Raw genomic sequence first — 22,399 nt, 5'->3', positions numbered from 1 at the left:
TTGATAATAACGACTGTTCTAAGAACAGGTTTGAACTTTTCATGTCCTCTATTGTTCTAGTGCATTTGAAGAAATAAATGTAATCACCACTGATGTGTGTGTGGGGTGTCTCCTATCTTGTATTAAAATGATACTCTTCAGTTGACCAGGATGTGACTGTCTGAACAATGTTTCTCAAACTAAGGGCATGTTAAAAGAATGAAAAGTCCCCAAAGAGTCACAAAAATGCCTCTGGGAATCTTCCATTCTCCCTAGCTGAGGTAGAGTGTGGGCGGGGACAGTGTGTGTTGGCATATGAGGCTGCCTTCTCCTGTTCAGTAGGCTCTCCTCTTTCCTGAGGAGATGGAAGTCCCATCCTACTGTGTCTACCACATCTCCTTCCCCACAGGCCTAAATTAACTGACACAAACTTGCTGCACCATTGTTCTTTGTTGTGAGAACAAAATAATGGTGACGAAGATGAAGGCCATTCTATCCTGTATGGAACACAAAGGTGACCAGACACATGCTACTGACCTTACAATTCTGTCTAACAGCTCATAGGTTGAGCATCTCTAGTCTGAAATTCAATGTGTTCCAAGATTTGAGACGCTCAGAACACCAGTAAAATGAAAAGTTCTATACCAAGTACTATTTTTTTTTTCATGTTCATTTTATGTCCATGGGTATTTTGACTGGATGTATGTCCGTGTACCACAGGCATGACTGATGGGAGTAGAGGGTAGGAGAGAGTATTTGGTCCTCTGAGACTGAGTTTCAGATTGTGAGGCACCAAGTAAGTACTGGGCCTTAAACCCAGATCCTCTGGCAGATCTGCCAGTAATCTTCACTAGACTGAGCCATCTCTCCAGGTCCTTAAGCATTAAATGATTAAGAAACTATGAAATTTCCTTTAGTCATGTGTATAGGTGTGATGAAACATAAATATATTCCTTGTTTAGAAGAGTTCCATCTTCAAGATAACACTCTTTCTCTCTCTCTCTCTCTCTCTCTCTCTCTCTCTCTCTCTCTCTCTCTCTCTCTCTTTCTCTCTCTCACACACACACACACACACACACACAGGAAAGCTGAACATACTTTTGTTCCCAAGTATTTTGGTACAGGATATTCAATCTGTGTTATCTTGCTTTTATAAATAAGGAAACTAGTTCATAAAAGGTTAAGTTTAAGAGGATAAATGGACACTCATATTAAGCAATATGGACTGGGTACTTCCTGTATCATTTTCCAAAAAAAAAAAAAAAAAAAAAAAAAAGTGGTTGGAAAAATGTGTTTTTAAACAACAATCATAGGAATCATCTAGAAACGGCTTGTGGTATACCATGGCAAGTAGGAGGAAGCTAATTTTATTTGTTAAGAAAATAATGAAAGTTTTCAGTTGTGATGGTGGCTCTAAGGGAGATGGCACAGCCATGTTATCAAACACTGGAGATGCAATGAGCAGTCTCCTGTGGGTCCCTGTGCTGTGCTCATGGCATGCTCAGACTTCCTGGGCAATGCTGTGAGTGTGGCAAACACTGCACGAAGGCAGCTCTGTGCATCTGACCTACTGATGTCTCAATAGTAGGAAATCCCGACTTTCATTCAAAACAGCTAAAAGTTACCATCAACTTTCCACTACAAAACTTTGCAAAGAAACCACAGGCTTCCTCTTACTCTGATATTTACTACACTTAAACTGTCCTTCAAATCTGATGAAGATTTAATTTCCTTAGCCTTTAAAAAAATAAAAAAAGTATGTCATGCTTGGCCATATTATTTATGAGACAAAGGTTTGTAAGTAATGAATGAAAAAATTAAATTTATAATGTGCTCTAAAAAACTGGTCTTGAGAATCACTGTCTTACTGCAGGCTTGAGCTTCTTAGTAAAAAATTTGGATGAAATAACTCTATTTCAACACAAATTCATGAGCATTTTCTTTGTACGTTTTCTGACAGAGGACACAATACACAAGTAAGGAGATTCTGATCACAAGGAAGAAGTGCACAGGAACACTTGGCATCTTACCTGCTTTCCGGGGTCAGGTAAATGGCTACAGTGTCCCTCAGAGCACAGATTTCAAGTCTGGCCTAAAGATGAGAAAAAGGCAAGAGTGACAACTGTCAGGCAGCAAATGACAATAAGACTCGAGGAGATAGTACCACATGCTTACTGTAGGCCAGGCTGAGGAGACAGTCCCAAGTGTTTCCTGTAGGCCAGGCTGGCCAGAACTACAGACTCTCAAAGAATGGTCCTAAAATACCAGTGTGTCCTTTAACCCTACTGTCACATATGACTGTGTGGCAGGGGTGGCCATACAGCCATGAGAATTCCTACCTGACTAGCATTTGCCTTTTAGTTTGGTAGTGAGAAGGACTGACCTGAGTGGAAGTCAGTCCAATCTCTGCAAAATTTGTGAATAAGCTTTAAAAAAGCAAAAGACAATTGACAAGTTAATCCTAAAATTCATATGGAAATGTGAAGTTCCCAGAGTGGTTAAAATGCTGTTGGAAAACAACAACACATTTGGAAGCCTCACATTTTCTAATTGCAAACACTCTCACGTCAGGCTAGCACCAGACAAGACAGGCATGGAGCTAAATGACGCAGAATGAGAGCCAACTGATTTCAACAAGGGCTGCAAACCATTCCGTGGGGAAAGCACCCACTCACTGAATAGAAACAACACAACTGGATTCACATACGGAAAGATGAAGCCCAAATCTCCCTTCATAGTAACTAAAAATAAATGTAAAAGAAAGACAGCATCCTAACTTGATGCCTGGCTTGGTGGCCAAAGCTGTTTTATTCCCATGACACTTAAACATCAAATCAAATCAAATCCAGGCAGCATGGCATGGAGACAAAACAGAGAGACCTGGTGACCACCATGACTGCCATGCCACCCACAGACCTGCCCTCCCCAATGCAGGACAGGCAGGTTGTAGACATCAGCTTGCAGGAGGATATCACCCAGGGCCTGGCAGCTGCATGACCAGCCTGTAGCAGGAGCCACACCATGTGCAAGTATGTGGTAGACAGATGGGAGAGCAAGAGAAGTGGGGCAGCTTGAGCATTATGAAGAGAGGTGGAGCTGGAGACTCGGAGTGTTCAGTCCTGTCACCTGGGGCCATGGTGAGTACCAGCCTAAGCTGCTGCTGAGGGCCATGTCTGGGTCCGTGGCTACAAAGCCACGGGGTTGGTGTTAGTGTCTGTGGCTCATATTACCCCTAGAGAACATGGTCCTGGCTGAGGCAGCCACTGGGAGCATGCAGAACTGGCCTTGCTCTTCACCGGCAGCAGTTCTCTGGAGACCCGGTCCCCATCCCACCTTGACCCCCCAGCAGTGACAGCACTAAGAGAGTAGGCCCTGTATCTCAAGCAGTTCAGAGAGTACAGTAGAGCTGGCCCTGGTCCAGCAGGCTCCATAAGCCAGCACCAAAGGTGAAAGAGAGAGATAGCTGGCCTCACAACTTGACTGCTGTGAGGTGGTATAGGTACAGGGGCGACACCCTCCCACCTCATCACCTGTGGCAGTCAGGAGAACTGGCCCTTAGGTCTTGAGAGCAGGAGACCCAGCCCTGCCTCCTCCCTGGCTATAGCAGTCTGGAGAGCTGGTCCTGCACCTTGCCTGGGCAACACAGTGGAGCTGGCCATGATGGCGATGGGAAAGGTGAGCCAGCCTCGAGGCTGTGAGAGCAGGAGAGCTAGCCCAGGCTCTCTGAGGTTGCAGCACTTGGGAGCGTGGGCCCCACACCTTGACTGAGCAGCACCATGGAGCTCTCTCTGGAAGTTTGGGTAGGTGAGCTGCTTGAGAAGGCATGAGAGCAGGAGAGCTGACCCTGCCTCCTGTAAAGGGCAGCATTGAGTGACCTATTGGAGTAGCACTGGGGACCTTGCCCTGGTGGTGCAGATATGGGAGAGCTACTGTGACATACTACAACTTCCATGACAAGATGCAGTAACACACCATCGGGAAAGGGAAATCACCATTCAGAGAATGAGACATAGCTGCACAGCCAGGATGATGACCATGGTCCACAGGTCAGTTTGTAACAAGTGCTGGTAAGGCAAGGGGGTAACAAAAGCCTTTGCTAGTGAATGCCGCTTGGACAGCAGTGTCATTGGTCTGGGAGACAGTCTAGCATTCCTCTGAGGAGATATGCATACCCCACTCATTGAAGCCACACACAAACCTGTATTCTTTTTATCTTGAGACCGTCTTGATGAATTGCCAAACTGGCCTTAAACTCACTGTATAGGACATGGAAACTCTGAATTTGCTATCTTCCTGTCTCAGCTTCTTGAGGAGCTGGGATCGCAGCTACATTCTTATCTCAAGTTTCCTTGTCTCAGGTGGGTTGGTCAGAGTGGAATCTGACCAAGCACACATGTTCAAGGGATGAGCCAGGAATCTGGGCCTTGCACACAGGGCTGTAATGCTGCTCTGTGGGATACCTGCTTGTGTTTGGGGAAGCTCCGAAATCTAAGCACAAAGATGGTAAGACTTGTACTGAAGTGGGATAACCTTCAGGCTAAAAATCCAGGAAAAGTGAGAAATTTAATAAAGTACAATTTTTTCTAAGTCTACTCCTTCAATGTCAGTTTGTTCTTTGGTGTCATTTGGTATTTATTTAAATAGATGTTATTTATTTAAATAGATGTTAAGCTTGCAAGTGTTGACTGCAGCAAGCAGGCCTGAAAGAACTTCCTCAACTATCAGCTGAAGAACTGTCACTGTGTTTTATTGTTGTGTGTCTGCACACACATGTGTATTATTAAGGAGTGAACATTCAAGCTTCCATACAAGCCAAGTACACTCTATACCACCAAGCTATACCCCCATTCCACTACTGCTTTTTAAATGCACACTAAATGTCTCAATACACAGATAGCTTACAAGTGGGAGGCCACTGTCCCTTCTACATGTGCACCTGTGTCATAATAGTTACCTCACCAAGGAGAAGACAACTATTTACATCTTTGAATTACACATCACTGAATGCTTTGGAAACACATGGGAGAACTCTATGTATCTGTGTTAAATAGTTCTATAAGACTCTTAAATGTCTGTTTTAATCCTGAAACAACTTCTGGGAATTGCAGAGCACACATAGTATGAGTGTGTGTGTGTGTGTGTGTGTGTGTGTGTGTGTGTGTGTACCTGTTTAATTACCATGGGCATGGAAAATACCTGCTGTGCCTATAAAGCTGGTAGCTAACACACAGTTTCCTATTTAAAACATTTCTTCATGATGTTGGATGATTTTAGTACCTGCAATGCTCCATTTCTGCTGAAGGATGAGACACACTGCATCAGCCGGCTCAGCTCTTCAGAGACTGCTTCTACCACTCTGGCCAGGACCCGTGGCACCAGTTCTTTGGAAATAGTGAACACCTGATGGAGGTTTAGAATAAGAAGAGACAGTGCATCATATATAATTTTCCTGGATTGTGTCTGTCAATTAACAAAGTAATAAACAAAACAAGACACACACTTATATGTACACTTTTGTTTTTAAGATTTATTTTATTGTGTATCTGTAAGTGTTTTGCTCATATATACGTATGTGTGCCAGATGTAGCCTGGTGCCTGTGGAAATCACAAGACAGCATCAGATCCCCTGGAATTGGTATGATGATGAGCCAGCATGTGGTATTAGGGACCAAACCTATATCTTCTGCAAAAGTAGCAAGTGCTCTTACCTACTGAGCCATCTCTCCAGAACCCAGATGTATACTTTAGTTGTATTTACTGATTAATGACAAAAACAACTTAAAAAAAAAGGCATTGCAGATGTTGACTAAAAATTGTTTTGAAAATTTTGTCTTTTTAATACGTCTCCTTTATATGAAACACAATTTCTAAAAGTGTGTGTGTGTGTGGTAACCATCTGGGTATGTATGTGCCACAATTAAAGAAAGATTAAGTGAACGAGGGGATTGGTGTAGTGGTGTGCACCTGCTCTCTTGACTACTCAAACAGATGAGCAGAGGAGTCCCTCAACCCAGGAGTTTGAGTCTAGCTTGGGTAACACAGTGAGAAACTGTCATATAAATAGGTAAGAGTTTCACTATTCTGTATTGGATAAGCATTCCAGTTTTACTGTGTGCTATAAATACATTATTTCTTTTTATTGACAAACAACAGTATTGTTAAATTTTATTTATTTAATTTGTGTATTCATTTCTCTGTCTCTCTCTTTCTGTCTCTCTCTGTCTGTCTCTGCCTCTCTGTGTATGTGTATACATGCATGCATATATACCTTTGCATCTATGTGGAAGTCAGGGGACAACTTTTAGGAATTGGTTCTCTCTTCCACTACATGAGTTTTGGATATCAAACTCAGTTTATCAAGCTTGGCACGAGTGCTTTATCTGCTGAGCCATCCTGGTGGCCCTATTCCAAATTTTAACTTAGGACAAGGTTGTTATTTGGAGGTTTAGCATTTTTACACTGCTAATTCATAAGTTAAAGAATGTTTCCTTTTTAATTTTGCCTGTTCCCACTTTTAGGTACTAGTGTTAATTAAACATTTGTGTCAACCCAAACAATTAAGGAGTTTAAGATTTTATCACAAATGGTAGTCCTGGTGAAATCTACTTTGGTTTCTGGGCTAAAGTAAAAGGGGACTTGAGAGGCTGATACTTAAGTAATATCACAGCTGTTGATAATGGCTAATGGCCAACCTTGTCGACAGGACCAGACTGACCCTTACAATCCTGGTATCTGCAGTTCCTTTGCTCTCTGCATACAAAATGTTCCTATCTTGTATGCTTTCATATCTTATCCAAATGATTTCACTTATGCTTTAATCTCAAAAGAAACTAACACAAGAATTATCTCATATATTTAAATAAAATCAGGGATCTATGAGAGCAACTCCTGCCAGAGCTAAATCACATAAAATCTTTCTAGAGAGGAGCTCATAAGCTCCTTTCCTAGAACGTGGAAATGTAAGGAGGCGACATCACCTCTGTTTTCTATGCTGTCATGCCCTTCTGTCTTCGCTGTCCATATCCATACGTCCTTATCCATATTTGTCCAAATACCAGGATAGTCTCCAAACCTTCTAGACAAGAAGGCCATGCTAGCAGCTGCCTGCATGCTAGAGCTAAGTGGAGAAGGCACCTGAGCAACACTAGTGACCCTTTTGGCCTTGCTTTACTTTATGGTTTCCCATTCTTCTAGGAGCCACCTTGGGAGTGCTAGCAATGGAGCCCATGTTAGACTGTGAGATCACTGCATGACAATTCAGGCAGCAATGGTCACTGTGGCACCAAAGGTGGCAGCTTGTTTTCCAGTGTGCCTCAGAATGACGCTCACTCCTAGAATAGTTAGGAAGGATAGCGGTATGAAACCTCAGATGATAACTGTAGGGGACAGGTGTGTAAACCATGGGCAGTAACATCTACACACACCAAAGCAACACAATTAATTTACTGACTTCAGTATTAAGGATCAACCACATAAGACATGTATAGGTTCATGAAAAGTCTGTTTTACACACACGCCCAAGATACATTTTTGAAGAGGAAAAAGAGATCCCCTCCTCTAGTGAATAATAATCCAATTTGCTTCTTTCCTTCTTCCCCCTCAATTACCTACTTTTGTAGGTACAGTTAATGACAGCTTACCTCTGCATGCACAGCAATTATATTCACCAATGCTTCTTTTAAATAGTTTCTGACACCTGAAATCAAGATGGGGGAAGGGAAATGCACTCAGTGAAATCCTCAGCCAGCCCTCTTCTCTGCAGCATCAGAATGCAATTGCCAAAGTGGTCTGAGGTGAAACTGAAAATAACACCATTACTGTCCATTTCCTTTAGAGATCAAAATGGTGAAAGGACTATTTCTAGAGAGGTAAAAACCAAAACAGCTTACATGAGAAATTTTCTTTCACCCCTTTTCATTCCTATCACTGTTTGTTCTGAATTTACTATCAGTTGGTTTCAAAATCAAAACTTTAAAACATCCTTATATTCACATGTGTATCAGACAAAGGACAGAGGTCCAAAGGAGGGTGCTGATGTCTGTAAAACTCATGTTAGACATCATAGCATTTTACAGAATAATATTTTGATTCTAAGGAATCACTTTAATTAATTTTTCTCTATGTGTGTACATGCACATGTACATGTGTGTGTTTACATGTAGCATGTATGTGCAAGTACCTGCTGAGACTAGAGGGCATCAGATCCACTGGAACTGGAGTTACAGACAGTTGTAAGCCAAATGGCATAGATGTTGGGGACCAAAACAGGGTCCACTGCAAGAGCAGTAAGTGCCCTAAACTGCTGAGCCATGTCTCCAGCCCATGACTGACTTTCAAAATAGAAAACCTTAAGGTCTTAGAGATCACCCAGTGGGTTAGAGTGCTCGCTATGCAAGCATGAAGACCATGCATGAAAAGCAAACACCTATGCAAAGTGCTGGGCTGGTCAAGGCTGTTTCTGCCTTTAACCCCAGTGCTACAGGAGGTGGCGGGTCAGGGGATGGAAAGATGAACAAAAGGATCATTGGGGCTTCCTGGATGTCAGCCTAACTTCAGGTTCAGTGACAGACTCTGCCACAAAGAGGGTAGGTAAACAGTGATAGAGCAGGATGCACAGGTGTGCACCCACGTATACCCATCCATATACCCTATTACATGCAAGAAAAGCTTGCTACATAATTAATTAGCCCTGATTCTATAAAACAAGTTAAAGACAGGACATAATAAAGATATCAGACTGTCGGTCCAATATTAACGAGCATAGCTTGAGTTACCAGCAGCACCTAGATTATGGGTGCACAGCATAATCACAACTGTTTGAACCAACTACATCCTAGCTGTGACTTCTGGTGAGAAGGCCTTCCAACTTGTCCAGTAAGTATAGATTTTGCACCTTTTTTTGCCAGACTGCAGTGAGGACTAATGGTAACCACATGTGCATATCCTACAGTTCACCATGTTCTTTACCAGGTCAGCATTGCTGTGTCTAAAAAAATGCAAAAGCACAGTATTGTTTTCCTATAACCCCAAAATGACTGCTTTCCTTTGGAGTGGAATGTTCTAGACTGTCTTCTAGAATCAGCTACAAAGGCTGAAGGGCAGCATTCTCTCAGAATGTTATCCATAGCTTGGACCGGCAGAGACCATTAACTACAATCTCTCCCCCTCCCTTGGTTGTTTTGAAGCAGGATCTTTTGCAGTCTAGGCTAGTCCTGAACTCACTATACAGTCAAGGATGACTTTGGATTCATGATCCCTCTGATTCCCCTTTCTGGGTGCTAGGATTACAGGTGTAGGAAGCAGGGCTGCAAAGGGACCTAAGAAAGTGAAATATATAAACCTGCAGAACACAGCAGTTTCTCCAGTCACAGAAAAGCCATGCCACTGATGGCCCCTGCAGCCACTGGGAATGCAGAGCAGGGCCCTGAGCATCACTCTAGGTGTTAGAGCGGGCACATGAATGTGGACCACTCAAAAGTTTAGTCAGAGAGAGAGAGCAGCTCGTGCGTGCTCATCTCTACACACCTAACATGCACAATTACTAACCCCAAGCCAAGCACGAGAGCGGTGATGCTCTAAGGAGCCAGGGGTTAAAACTCAACAGCCTCTGCTGTGTGAACCCAGGCTCTGTCAGAGCCACTGCAGTGCAGCTGCTGGCAATGATAACTGCACATGCATGGGCAGTTTTACAACTTAACTCTTCAATGCAAAGTGAGAGTGGAGCTCCAGTGCTGACTACTAAGCCAAAAATTAAACTTCCACTCAAGCAAAGCAGGCACATGTCCAGGACCACATACTATGAACACAATTCCTTCTCTGATGCTTCTCCAGTCAAAGAAAAGCCATGCCACTGATGGCCCCTGCTTCCTGATAGGAAAAGCATCTGGCAAGAACATTACACCAACCATCACTAACAAAGTACCCCATAGCAGAGACAGGCTTGGATTAGTCAATACAATTCTAAAGACACAGCTGTGATAGCAAGCAGTAAGAATGCCAATAAGAAATACTTCATCCCAAAGAACATTTCTGAGAGAAACTCTGAGAAAACCAGGTTTCCCCTGTTAGCCTGACTGCAGGATTTGAGCCATCTATGTGAACTGCTAAGTGAATGCTGAATGAATAAATTCATTCAGAGGTTCATGGTTCAGAGGTTCATGGTTCAGAAGGAAACTGAACCATGCATACAATTTATAAGATCCACAGTCAAACAGCCTCACCTTTTAGCAGGCTGTTTCCTAGAAACATGCATGCTCATTATAAGGAGATGTCCTCTGGCAGGGTACCTCTTACTTTTTTCTTAGGACACAGGAAAGCAAGGACAAACTTTTTGATATTAAGCAGCAGGGTCTATTTAAAAATACAGTTAAAGAAAGTAGGACAGGATAATGTTGCTGAGGCTCAAGCAATTTGCTTCCTACACAAGCTTTGCTCTTTTTGTGACAGCTTGTCCCAAACAGTCAGCACTGCTTTGCTCAGTGCCCACACGTGCTAGACACTAGTGCAATTCTCAGGTGGATAAGAACACAGTGGGACAGCCTGTGTGTTAGAAATCCTGGGTTTAGTTTGTACTCCAATGCCAGTAACCATGAAGTGCTAAATGTACAGTGCAGACCTGATTAGGAAAGGGCCGTCAGTGTGTGTGTTGGGGGGTGGGAGTGGGGGTGGGAGAGGTAAAGGGTAATTAAGAGGAAAACTGACTTGCTTCTTGAAGTTGCAGGGAAGTGTCAGGTTATTATGATGTAGTCCTGAGTGTTGTTTTTAAGAGCCCTACTTAGATAAACCCCCACAACTTTCCATGTTACTTAACTGAGGGAATGAGAAACGTTTCTGAGCATTCAGAATATTATCGACCTCTCTGCTCTGAATATGAAATTAGAATGTGTCATGATATTTGACCAACAAAGTGTCCCCACCCACACAGTATGAACCCAGACGATCACTTAGCAATTAATCTAGAAGCCTAGTGTGGAAATTCCCCAAGGAGAACACAGAGTTCACCTCTCCTCTGATCGAGGTCCTGTAGGCTGCAGCTAGTATGGTGGGCTTCCGGTTAGTGAGCCTGTGTGACCTGACTCTCCCATAAGGAAAACAATGTTTGTACACATCAAGTTAAAACAGAAGCTTCTGGTCATTTTGTCAGTTTTTTCTTTTTTTGAGCAGGAAAGTTACAAAATTTTGGGGATAGGCACACTATTAATAAAAATACACAGCGAGAGCCAAATGTTAGTATTCTGAACCAGGCACCACTTACAGGGCCTGAGGAAAACACAGAGCTTACTGCTGATATAAGCAATACCCAGGTTTAATATAATAAATGGCCCGACTGCCTTACATATAAGAAAAAACAGCAAAGTAAAATATTCTTAAACAAGAAAATAGCTGTATGATATAAAATCAATGAGGCAAACAGTAAAGCCTGGATTGGCAAAGGCAAGCCCGCTGTGCATGAGAACAGCACCACTGTGACAAATAACCCATCCCTTGTTGAGTGGACATTGGTGCTTCTGTGTGTCCATTTCACAAGAATGATTCCATACTCTAATGAAAAGCATTTAAAGGGTGGCTGGAAACAGGGTTGTTTGAGCTTTGAGTTCTCAATGTCTAGGAAAACGCTCAAGGTGTTACAGACAGATTTGATTCTTTTCATTAATAATATGAACAAGCTGCCGACGATGCAACCACAGGAAAGAATATACTAAAAATGATCAGGACTTTCTTCTTCTTCTTTTTGTTTTAATTTTGAAATTTTAAAAATTAAATGTCTGCTGAAAAGAAACAAACATGGAAATATGGGTTCATTTAATAACAACTAAACATTCAATGAATGTTGTCTTCACTACTTTCCCAAGAGTGACACCTGACAATCTGGCATATTCTTTCAGACTTTTGCTTAGAAATATATTTTTTTAAAAAAGAGGTTACACTACAATTCTCTTTGTAAAACTTAATTATATCACATTCTTTAAGAAACAAAGGTAAAAAAAGCAAAGTAAAGCAAACCAACCTGCTTTTCAGAGCAGAGCTGGGTCTTTAGCAATGTCAAGTGGAGTACACAGCCCCCCTTGCAATCCTGCTCCAAGTCAGGACAGATTCCTTCCCAGGCAAGTATAGCTTTCCCACTCCCCCCCCCCCCACCGTCACTAGAGGGGTACAGTTGATACACTGATGGCCCTAACTCCCCCACCCCCCTGCCATCACTAGAGGGGTACAGTTGATACACTTGATGGCCCTAGCAACACAACTTACGCCCAGGGGCCATGGTCTACAAAGGGCCACTGCTGGAGATGCACATTCTCTTGGTTTAGTGGAATATGCTCATCAGTACACAGTGATGGGACAGTCTTTACGCCTGAAATGTCACTGCTGCCTCTCTCATTGATGTCTCCTCCATTAAACTTGATGCGGCTAGCTTTCTCTCTCCCCACCCCCCACCGCTCTGCCCTTTCCAGAATGTCATAGATACGGGCTCATACAGTACATATTTAGATGTACTTTGTAGATCAGCTAGACCTGAACTTGCAGTAACCATCCTCCTCAGCATCCCCAGTGCTGGGATTACAGGTATGTGGCACCTAGCTCATGTATTTTAATAGGATAATCCAGAGAGTGGAACTGCTGAGTTCAAAAGTTTTCAGTCTTGGTAGATTCTATCAAGCTGCCATTCAAAAGGCCACAGGAAACAGGTCTTGCTTCTCCATGCATTTTTAAACATGGGTTGACTGGTGCTACAACATGTCCCAACTCAATGGTTCATTGAAAACTCTTAAACAGCAATTTGACAAAGCTTTTTACTGAAAAAAGATCAAGTAGAATTTTAAGCAAAATTTAAAGTTGAAAGAAGATACAACAAAGGCAACCAAACCTTTCGCTCCTCTGCCTGTATGAAGTCATTAAAAGGAATTACAGAAAGCATGCTGTACCATGCGAACCCATACCAAGAATGCAGACCTCCTTTCCCATGAAACACTTCCTGGCACAACTGACACTACTTCTCTGCAGACACACTCACTCAAGGTTCTCTGCTACTGTTGTTTTGAAACCCGGCACTCCCCGGTAGGTAATACTTCAAGGAATCGAATTGGAAAGTCTGGAGACAACCTACTTCATACACCACATTTCCTGTTTTTAACCCCTGTGCCCTAAATCAGTTAGCACTCCTAGTCTACTGACAAAAATAGATCGAAAAATACTATAAATATCCCACAATGTACTTTTTAAAATTGTCAAACTGAAACATTACATGAAAGAAGCCTGGGGTGTTTTTTTTTCAAGTAAATTATCTATTCAACTATATTCTAAAGACACATAAAGATTACCTGTTCTTTAAAAGAAAGGTAGTCAGAAACTTTATCAATATTGGCATAACAGACAAAGGAGCCTAAACAGCACATAATACAAGTAGCTTTTGTTGGAATGAAGAAAGCAGGTTTCTGGTGGAAGTACAGGTCTTCCTGTTTTAGTGTACATTCCCATACTGACTTATTTAAAGGAGTTTAAATGTGTACTCAAGTGCAAGGTGGCCCTACTGTGAGTGTGTGAATAACTTCTGCCTCTATAGTGTTGTTTTCTATGCCAGGATTTCTCCTTGTATCAAAATGTGGTCCTACTGATCACTATGGTGGATTTCATAATAAAAGTCTACCCTTTAGAAAACAAAGTATTACCCACAATGAAAATGCTAATGAGTCCATGGTTTACTTTTATATACATATAAGTAAAATTCAGTGGAGCTTAACATCAGTAAATTGCCTTAGCATTAAAAGCTGTTTAGCTTTCAAGACTCAGAAACAGGCAAGGGGAACACAAGCCCCCACCATCTTCTCAGAACCTTACTTGATGTATATTAAAGAGATCATGAATCACATTAACAGAGTATGCTACAGAATACTCTGTAGAACTAGCACACAAGTCAGCCAATCCTCCATAAACCTAATATCTTCAATTTCAGACTTAAAGGGAGACAAAACTAACATGAACTGACAAATTAAAACTCCCTTGTTTCAACTAACAACACATACACACACACACACACACACACACACACACACACACACACCTCACCAAGTCTTTCATTAGAAAGCAGTCTCAATTGGAAAAGCGAAAGTAATAAGATTCATTTTCTACATTCAAATGAGTGTTTTGATTCACACTGTGAACTACCACTCTGGACATAATATAGCATAAATAGGAACTGTTCAGTTTGTAAAACCTCAAGGAGACCAGTTTAAAAAAAGGATTATTTCAATAAAACTGAAATCTGACGCTTGGGATGGGAGCACTGCTGGGAAGCAGGCTACTGAGCTGGGCCTCTGGGAAAAATGTCAACTATGAGGAGCATGTCTATAGCCAGGCACCTGACTGCAGAAGGTGCAGAGCTGCTCCTGGGCTTATAACAGCAGTGAGTAGCAGCGAGGCTGCCCTAGCACTGGATTAAACTGTGGAGCAGAGAAAGAACTAGGTACGGCCCTCATCTTCAACATCTAGCTCCATATACTAACCTTTGATAAGAATGAGTAGCCACCTGTTGTAACTTTAGTCATTAAATCAAAGGAGCGATCTGGAAATGAAAACGTTTTAGTGGAAGCCAATAGCTAAGGATTACCCAAGTCCCATTTCCATGGTAAAAAATCCAGGTAGAAGTGTCTGTCTCTAGAGTCCTAGGTCCTGTACAAGCCACTCATCTGATGAGAGTATTAAAACCACAAAGTGCTGATTTTGCACTCTGTTGAATCCAATGGTAGAAGAGAGGGGCTGAGTAGAATGGGCAGGATGGTGGATTTGAGTGTTTGCCTCCGGCTCCCCAGGAGCTGTCCTCCTGCCTGAGTCTCTATTTGTAGAGCTGTGATAACAGCTTTCAGAGATGGTCCTGAGGACAAGGCACACAGCCCAAGGGGAGCAAGAGAGTTTTCAAGATAGAGAAGGGCTCAGCTCCTCATTTCATACACAGGATTCTGTTTCTGACTCTACACTGCAATCTTCCTTCACACGTGTGAATTCAAATGGCTTTCATTCCAGCCCCTGAGCTGCTCTTTGTCCTCACAAGAACCTTATTTTTCTGGTCTTCTGCTAAATACATCCTAAGTGTCCTGCAATAATTCAACGCACATTTTTTTTGAAAATTGCAAATAAAAAGTTTAATTTCAGAATCCAAGTTCATCATTTATAAATACACTAAAGCGTAGTCCACGTAAATTCAGACTGAGCCTACATACAGTATTTCAACAAAACATTTTTTTTCTAAAAGGTCAGAGGCAAGTGAGTGATTTGTTTCACCCATATCAATGCACATTTTTTTAATGCCAAAGAAATGCATAGTCACTGCACACACACAGGCTGATCTGTAGGGCATAGTCACTGCACACACACAGGCTGATCTGTAGGGCATAGTCATTGCACACACACACAGGCTGATCTGTAGTGGGTGGTCACTGCACACACACAGGCTGATCTGTAGTGGGTGGTCATTACACACACACACACACACACACACACACACACACACACACACACACATTTACCTCTAGCATGTGGTCACTGTTCACATGCATTCTGGGCTATCGTGTATGGTCACTGCACACACACACACACACACACACACACACACACACACACACACACAAACAGACCTGTAGTGTGTGGTCACTGTGCACATGTATGCTGGGCTATGGTACTTGGTAATTGCACATACTATTCTGTAGTATGTGTAGCCAGTTGTCTAGTGAGCAGCTGGACAACAGGGTTACAGTCCCACCTGAAGCACACCCTTGTTCAACAGTTTTACTTTCAGGGCTGTTCCATGTTTCAGGGCTCTCATATATACAAGCACCACTACCTCTAATGAAAAAAAAAAAAAAAAAAACAGGAATTGGCAGACCTTCTTTTTTTGGTAGACCCATTTCCCAGCAAATATAAAAACACAAGCTTGTAGCTCCAAACAACAAAGAAGAGAAATAAAAGCCCAAGAATGCAAATCACTTTCCTTTTCTTTACACTACTCAACAACAGAGTACAAGATATTACATTTTTATCTCCATCATATTTTAAGTCCATGAAGACAGTTTCTGTAATTTTATAAAACCTATTATTAAAGCTCTTTAACACACAAACGTGCTAACGTGATACGCATTCTACAGAAAATTCCTAAAAGTCCTTGTCACCATAATCACAGGCTGTCATAGCATTAGTAACCAAAAGTGACAGCAATTTCAAAAAGCAAGAATGGGTTTTCAAGTGTATCATATTCATGAACTTTACTGTGGTTGTCACTCAAACATTCTGACTACTAGTGCTTAGTATTATCAAAAAATTGAATTCAATTGATCAAAAAAAAATAAAGAGGCATATCCTAAGTACCCTGTACGATACAGGTTTTACTAACATTCTTTAACTTGCTCTGATAGACACAAAATGCTTCATTTTGTTCCAAATACTTAAAACATAGCTACTTGCTGAGGTTTTTATTTCAAGAGTCTTTTTCTCCCCCCTCCTCTCTCTCTACTGCTTATACAATGTAGCATTCAGGCAAAATGTATTTTATGCATTTATTTACTTTGGCGAGGATGTGTGTGGTCATGGGAATGTGGAGATCAAAGGACAACTTGTGGAAATGGCTTTCTCCCTCTGCCACTTGGGCCCGGGTGACTGAACTCAGGTTGTCAGGCTAAGCCATCTTCCTGTCTGACTGGCACACTAATTAATTAGCTTGCTGATAGGCCAAGAAAGGGAAATTCCAGGTTTGTCAAGCACATTTCACCTATAAAAGGAGGGGTGTCCAAGGTCTTCCTGTCCACCCAAGACCTTCAACTTTCTCATTTATGGACTCTTAGGAAATGCTTAAGATCTTATTTTCAAAGTTCCAGAAGTCAGCACAGTCGTGTTTGGAATAAATGTTAATGACAATGGGCAGCTACTGTGCTGTGCAGTGGTGGCTTCTGCTGCTTAGAGGTAGCACGACACTACAAGGGATCGCTTCACTGAACACTTAAGCCCCTTTATCTGTGGTGCTGGAGGACACACATAGCAAGGGCAATTTTCACTTGAGTAGGGACAACTCCATGGAACACACAGACAGTAAGAACAATTCTAATCTGAGTAGAGACTGTGCTGTGGTTTAATACTTAAAAAATCCTAGTAGCTGCTCACTTTCACTAAGAGAACTAAGTCTATGGGTCTCTTTATCCAAGTAAATGCCATACACTGATATGCAGCTGACAGTTTACTAGAACTCCCTGTCCCCCACCCCCCAATTTATATAAACCTCAGGGCTCTCAGGACACAGACACTGGAGAAAAGCTTCAGAATTCTGTGAGGTCCACAGGGTTCCAGATATAAGATAGATTGTACAAAAAGGGCAGAGAGGTACAGACATAGGACAGGAAGGGTAAAAAAAAATACTTGAAAGTGTTTTGAAAGGGAAATGACAGGAACTAATAATCATATCTTACATAAAAAAGAAAAAAAAAAGCAATGGAAGCTCCACTCTTAATTAATCATCCTCAAAAGAGACCATGGGGACGGAGAGTTCTAGAGAGGATAACTGTTACTACAAAGAAAAAACGGGAATATGGGGGGTTTTAACTGGGGAGATGGGAGGGAGGCAATACAGGGGAAGAGAGGACAGATAAATAGTACCAAGGATGTTTGAGAAAGCAATAGGGAATAATTGTTTTATTTAGAAACAGATGTATAACTCGTGTATGTGTAAACACACATATACCTATCTATCTGAATCTATGCCACTTGCGGTGATAATGATACCCCCAAGAGCCATATACAATCTAACAAAACCCCCAGTGATAGGCATGGGAATCTTCCTTCAAGAGTTGTTGGTCAGGGAACTCAAAGAGACTCCTCAAACAATATAGGCTATTGCTATAACCCTTGATTGTTCCAAAATGTGAAGGTAAAATCCTATTTATTGGCAAGATATCCACATTTCACTGACCTGAAAGCCTGCTCCCTGAAGACTAACTCTCATAGTATCAGATGGTGCTGTGCAAACTGCCAAGGGAGAAAAGTAATCCAGAGTCCTACCCTGTGGTAAAGCCTCCAAACTACAATGTCCAGTAGAGCAAGATATTCCTAATCTCGAAACAGAAGTGTTTTAGTCTTCTAGACAGCTGTCTAATTATACATAGGGCACACTCAATAGAAGGGAAATCATGCCTAGCACTGCAAACCTAGCCCACTAGTCTACGGAGGGGACATAAACTTTAGGAGTTAACATGCCATTTTCTTAAACCAGTACAACTTCCAATTGTTTTCTAAATACTTATACCCACAGTTGTAAGTAGTCTGTGGTCATACACGCACACACACACACAGAGAGAGAGAGAGAGAGAGAGAGAGAGAGAGAAACCGGAGTTGGAAAATCCTTTCCAAAGGCAGAGGCAAAGAAAGAGGTAGAGGCAGAGGACTAAGATGTCTGCAGCTGGATAGTATCATTTAGACATGACAAGAAAGATGTACCATGAAATCTCAACAATGTGGTTGCCTAAACACACCTTCACAATGGCCACATCAGCTGACATGCCAACATGGATGGGAGAAATCTCACAAGACCCCAGATGAAGAGCTTCAGGAGAGTCACAGCTGTTGGGAGAGGGAGAATCAGTCTTCTCCATGGATGAGCCTCCTGATAAGTTACTCAACTCCAAGCAGTCAGCCCTACACACATCTGCACATGAACAACACTCAGTGGAACACGTATTAAATAATAATTGAAGAAGAGGTCATGAACTTGAGAGGGGGTGATAGGGACACAGGAGGAGTTGGAGGGACAGGGGAGGGGTAGAAATGATGGGAATACAATACACATGTAGGAAATTCTCCAAAAAATTTAAATAAAGCCAAACAAAACTGTCTTTTAACTCTAGCTATACAAAAAGTATTTGAATGATGCTGCTTTTGAGCAAACCAAAAACAAATTTATAATGGTTATATATAAAAGAGAGAATATTTGAAATATAATTTTTTTCAACTCAGTGCTCAGAATTACTTAAATTGCTCAAAATTAGTAGCTACGAACTATAATCTATTTTACCTGACACACCGGGAACACAAAGAAAAAGAAATTTAAAAGTAGCCAAAACCCACAGAGGCAGGCTAAGACATGTGGGTGGTAGAAGGGAATGAAGCAAAGCTGTATTTTCACATTTCTTATCTCTTCAGTATCCATCTCCATTGGCCTGTCATCTTTCATGCTCAGTAAATGACCTACTGCACAAGTAGAGGACCTGTGTAAAGAAGCAACAGTGGTAGCACACCCCTGACACCCAGCATTAGGGAGCAGAAACAGGTGGATCCCTGAAGCTCACTAGTCAGCCAGCCAGCCTAGTAAATACCCGGGTTTCAAGTTCTGTGAGAGACCCTGTGGCAGAAAGATAAAGGCTGAAAGGAACTAAGAAAAGATATCTGGGAGTGACCTCAGGCTGCCACACTTGTGTGCACCCATGTACACATGTACCAGCATGAACAGGTGCACAGATCCACACTAACAAGTGTAACTCACCACCACTCTTATGTGTATATAGCACCGAGGTTGCGAAATTCCCATGTTACACAATATGTTTAAAGGCCAGCAGCAGCTTTAAAGCTGACTGTAGTCACTCAAAACTCAGTAGTGTGTTAGCTGTGAAGAGACACCCTGGTCCTGAGGAGGGCAGAGCTAGCAATAATAATTTTCATTCACATGGTTTTCCACTAAAAATGTCCATTCCCAATGCAAGTGTGTACACAAGTACACGCACGCACACACGCACACACGCACGAACGAATGGCCTTGAGTACCCAAGCTCAGCATAAAACAACCTCTGGGTTTCTTTTCAGACCACATGTCTGCCCTGTCCTGAGCCTCACTACTGTGACTCTGATCTCTTAGATTCTAGGAAACAGGGGCTACATTATCAAGGCACCTTTGATGGTGACTTAAACCCTGTAAGTGGTCCAAATTTAACATTTGGAACTCATCTGGACTTTGGCTTTCTGCTGTGATGTGTTATAAATCACAGCACTGATCCTGTTCCCAGTTCAAAACTTAGCAATGTGGATCTGCTTATGTCACAGAGTGCAGGGCACCCACCCATCCAAATCTCATGGCAATCCTCAAGTGTCATGCAGCCTCACGTTCAACCCCTAGTGAAGAGGGTACTATGAGCCTAGAAGTTTTTCCACCCAGCAAAGTCTAGTGATTTACTAGACTGGGATTCTGACTACTAAGCAAGGCTTTTGTTTTGAAGAGGTGTCAGGGTGACAGCATGGCAGGTCCTACACTAAACATATGAAACCGACAACCCAAATTTTAAACATTTGCTGTAAAGCTTCAATGTTCTCAAGCATGATGCTGTGTCTCGGTGCAGATGGCCATCGGAGCAATGGGTCTGCTTCACCAGAAAATAGTGGCTCTTGGCAGACTGAGTCAGAAAGCACCACAGGGCAGGCTCTCAAATGCCCCATGAACACTTAAAGAACTATCATGAGAAACAGTAAGCTCAGGGCTAGCATTAACACAGTGTAACAGGTCACAAGCGAGTACTAAATAGACACACGGAGAAAAGCAGTGCCTCTTCTCTACCATACCGTTTAGCGCTGAGCAAAAGGCTATAAAGTGTGGAAATTGAGTTTGGAAAGAGCCTCTTAGATTTGTAGTTAGACAAACAAAATGAGGTAAAGTGAGGGGGGAAATCCCTAGAGCTTTCCATAGTACTTCAGAAGCTTAAGTTCCACAGGTTCACTAGATACAAAATTACTACAGAATAGACATGTATACTTTTTCCAGTGCCTCACTACCTGGAAGGGACTGCTGCAGTGAGCAAGGACACACCCCCTGTCACTGTTCAGAGAAGAATAGTGTATTCTGGAAATATTCAACACATATTAGCTTCAAAACAGAACCATGGTACTCTTGGAGCATAAGAGTCACTAGGTACTAACAGACTTCTGGATGATATTTACTAAGAGAGATCAGAAAGCCTGGGAATAATGAAGTGGAGAGACACTGCATAGGAAGAGGAAGAGAACCGAGAGGAAGAATTCCTTATTTCATCTCCCTCTTGCCTTCCACTGGTCGGTCCCTCTGGGACCACTGAATGTGGCATCTAATACTATATCACAACACAAGGTCTCAGCAACAACAGCCTTCAAGATCAGAAGTGCATTCCAGGGGTTGATTAGTAAACACGTTCAGGGCTAGCATCAGTAAACAATAAGAACAACTATTATAATAAAATAAAATTCATCAGGTACGTTTAGACTGAGTCCATAAAAATTTACAGCTAAAACTATCATGTTGATGACCCTTGAAAAATGCTAGGAAGTCAACCTGTTTGGAAATGGCTAAACAAAGGACACATTGCCCTGCCCTTTCCTATGAAGGAACCAAACAGATGGTGAAGAAACCCTTTGTATCCCTTAATAAGAAATGGCTTTTCTGGGTGGGATGGAGGGGAAGGAAGATGTTCTTGTCTCAGGTGGCTATAACTTAGAACTTAGGTAACTTAGGAGGTAACTTAGAAGTTAGGGTGACACTCCCAGTTACCCACAACTTCAACCAAGTCCATGGTTCTTCTTTTGGGCACTGTTTCACTGACTATAAGACTGAAGTCTATGGCAACCAGAAAAGTGTATAAAGAGAAGGCTTAAAGAAGAAAGTTTAATGCTTGACAGCGGAAAGCTAAGGTCTAGAAAGCAAGAGAAACTCTGGGGGAGAGGGTCTTCAGAAAGGGGAGATTAGCACATGGAAGGGTGAGGGTTGGGGGAGCTCTGTGAGAGCCAGCCAGCACTAACCTGTGCTTCTTACCCAGTCAGCTTAGCCTCCTAGTTTACCTTCATCCGTGTTCCTGGCCCAGCTGGTTGTTTTAACCTTCACGTCTCCTTTAATCTAATGTCTGTTTGCACTGTTAAGAGTGGGGTGGGGGTGTAGCTGTGTGTTGGAAAACCTTCTATGTGTGGGGCAAGTTTTCCCAGCAGACATCCAGTAGAAGAGAGGAAAAAGGTGGGAGAAACATTTTTATAATTGAGTTATATCTTCTCAAGTATTAAATAATTGTTATTATTACTTGAGCTTAAAAATCCAAAAAACAAAAAGAGCAGTGTGTGAGGCAGCTTAGTGTATAGGACTTGCTGATGGTCTGCATTCAAGCCACAGAAGTCAAGGAAAAAAGTCGGATGTGGTGCCACTCATCTGTAATCCTAGCACTTGGAGGGAGACAGAAGGTGAAGATGGGAGAAACTTCTGGAAGCTATTGGGCCAGACAGCCTGGAGTACATAGTGTGGCAGAAACAAGTAAGACCCTGCCTTAGAAACCACATTGGAAGAAGGGAGCCTTGTTCTGAAAAGTCTGCTGACTTCCACATGTGTGTCAGGGCACACACACTCTCCACTCATATGCAAACAGACTAAAATAGAAAGAAAATGAAA

The 22,399-nt window shown here is 42.2% G+C and overlaps 1 protein-coding gene across 1 annotated transcript in view; it reads right to left on the bottom strand.

Moving 5' to 3' along the window:
• The window catches only part of Exoc2 (exocyst complex component 2), a 159,587-nt gene that overhangs the window by 4,922 nt on the left and 132,266 nt on the right, over positions 1-22,399 (bottom strand). The window contains exons 24-26 of the mRNA XM_034510216.2: positions 7,620-7,675; positions 5,257-5,379; positions 2,010-2,071 (exon numbers count right to left, since the gene is read on the bottom strand). Of these exons, the coding sequence (XP_034366107.1) occupies positions 2,010-2,071; positions 5,257-5,379; positions 7,620-7,675 (241 nt within the window). The remainder of the gene's footprint in view (positions 1-2,009; positions 2,072-5,256; positions 5,380-7,619; positions 7,676-22,399) is intronic.

This window comes from Arvicanthis niloticus, chromosome 8, assembly GCF_011762505.2.
Source record: "Arvicanthis niloticus isolate mArvNil1 chromosome 8, mArvNil1.pat.X, whole genome shotgun sequence".
Classification (NCBI taxonomy): Eukaryota; Metazoa; Chordata; class Mammalia; order Rodentia; family Muridae; genus Arvicanthis; species Arvicanthis niloticus.
Note: the sequence above shows the minus strand (reverse complement) of the source record. Positions and strands in the feature narration are given on the sequence as shown.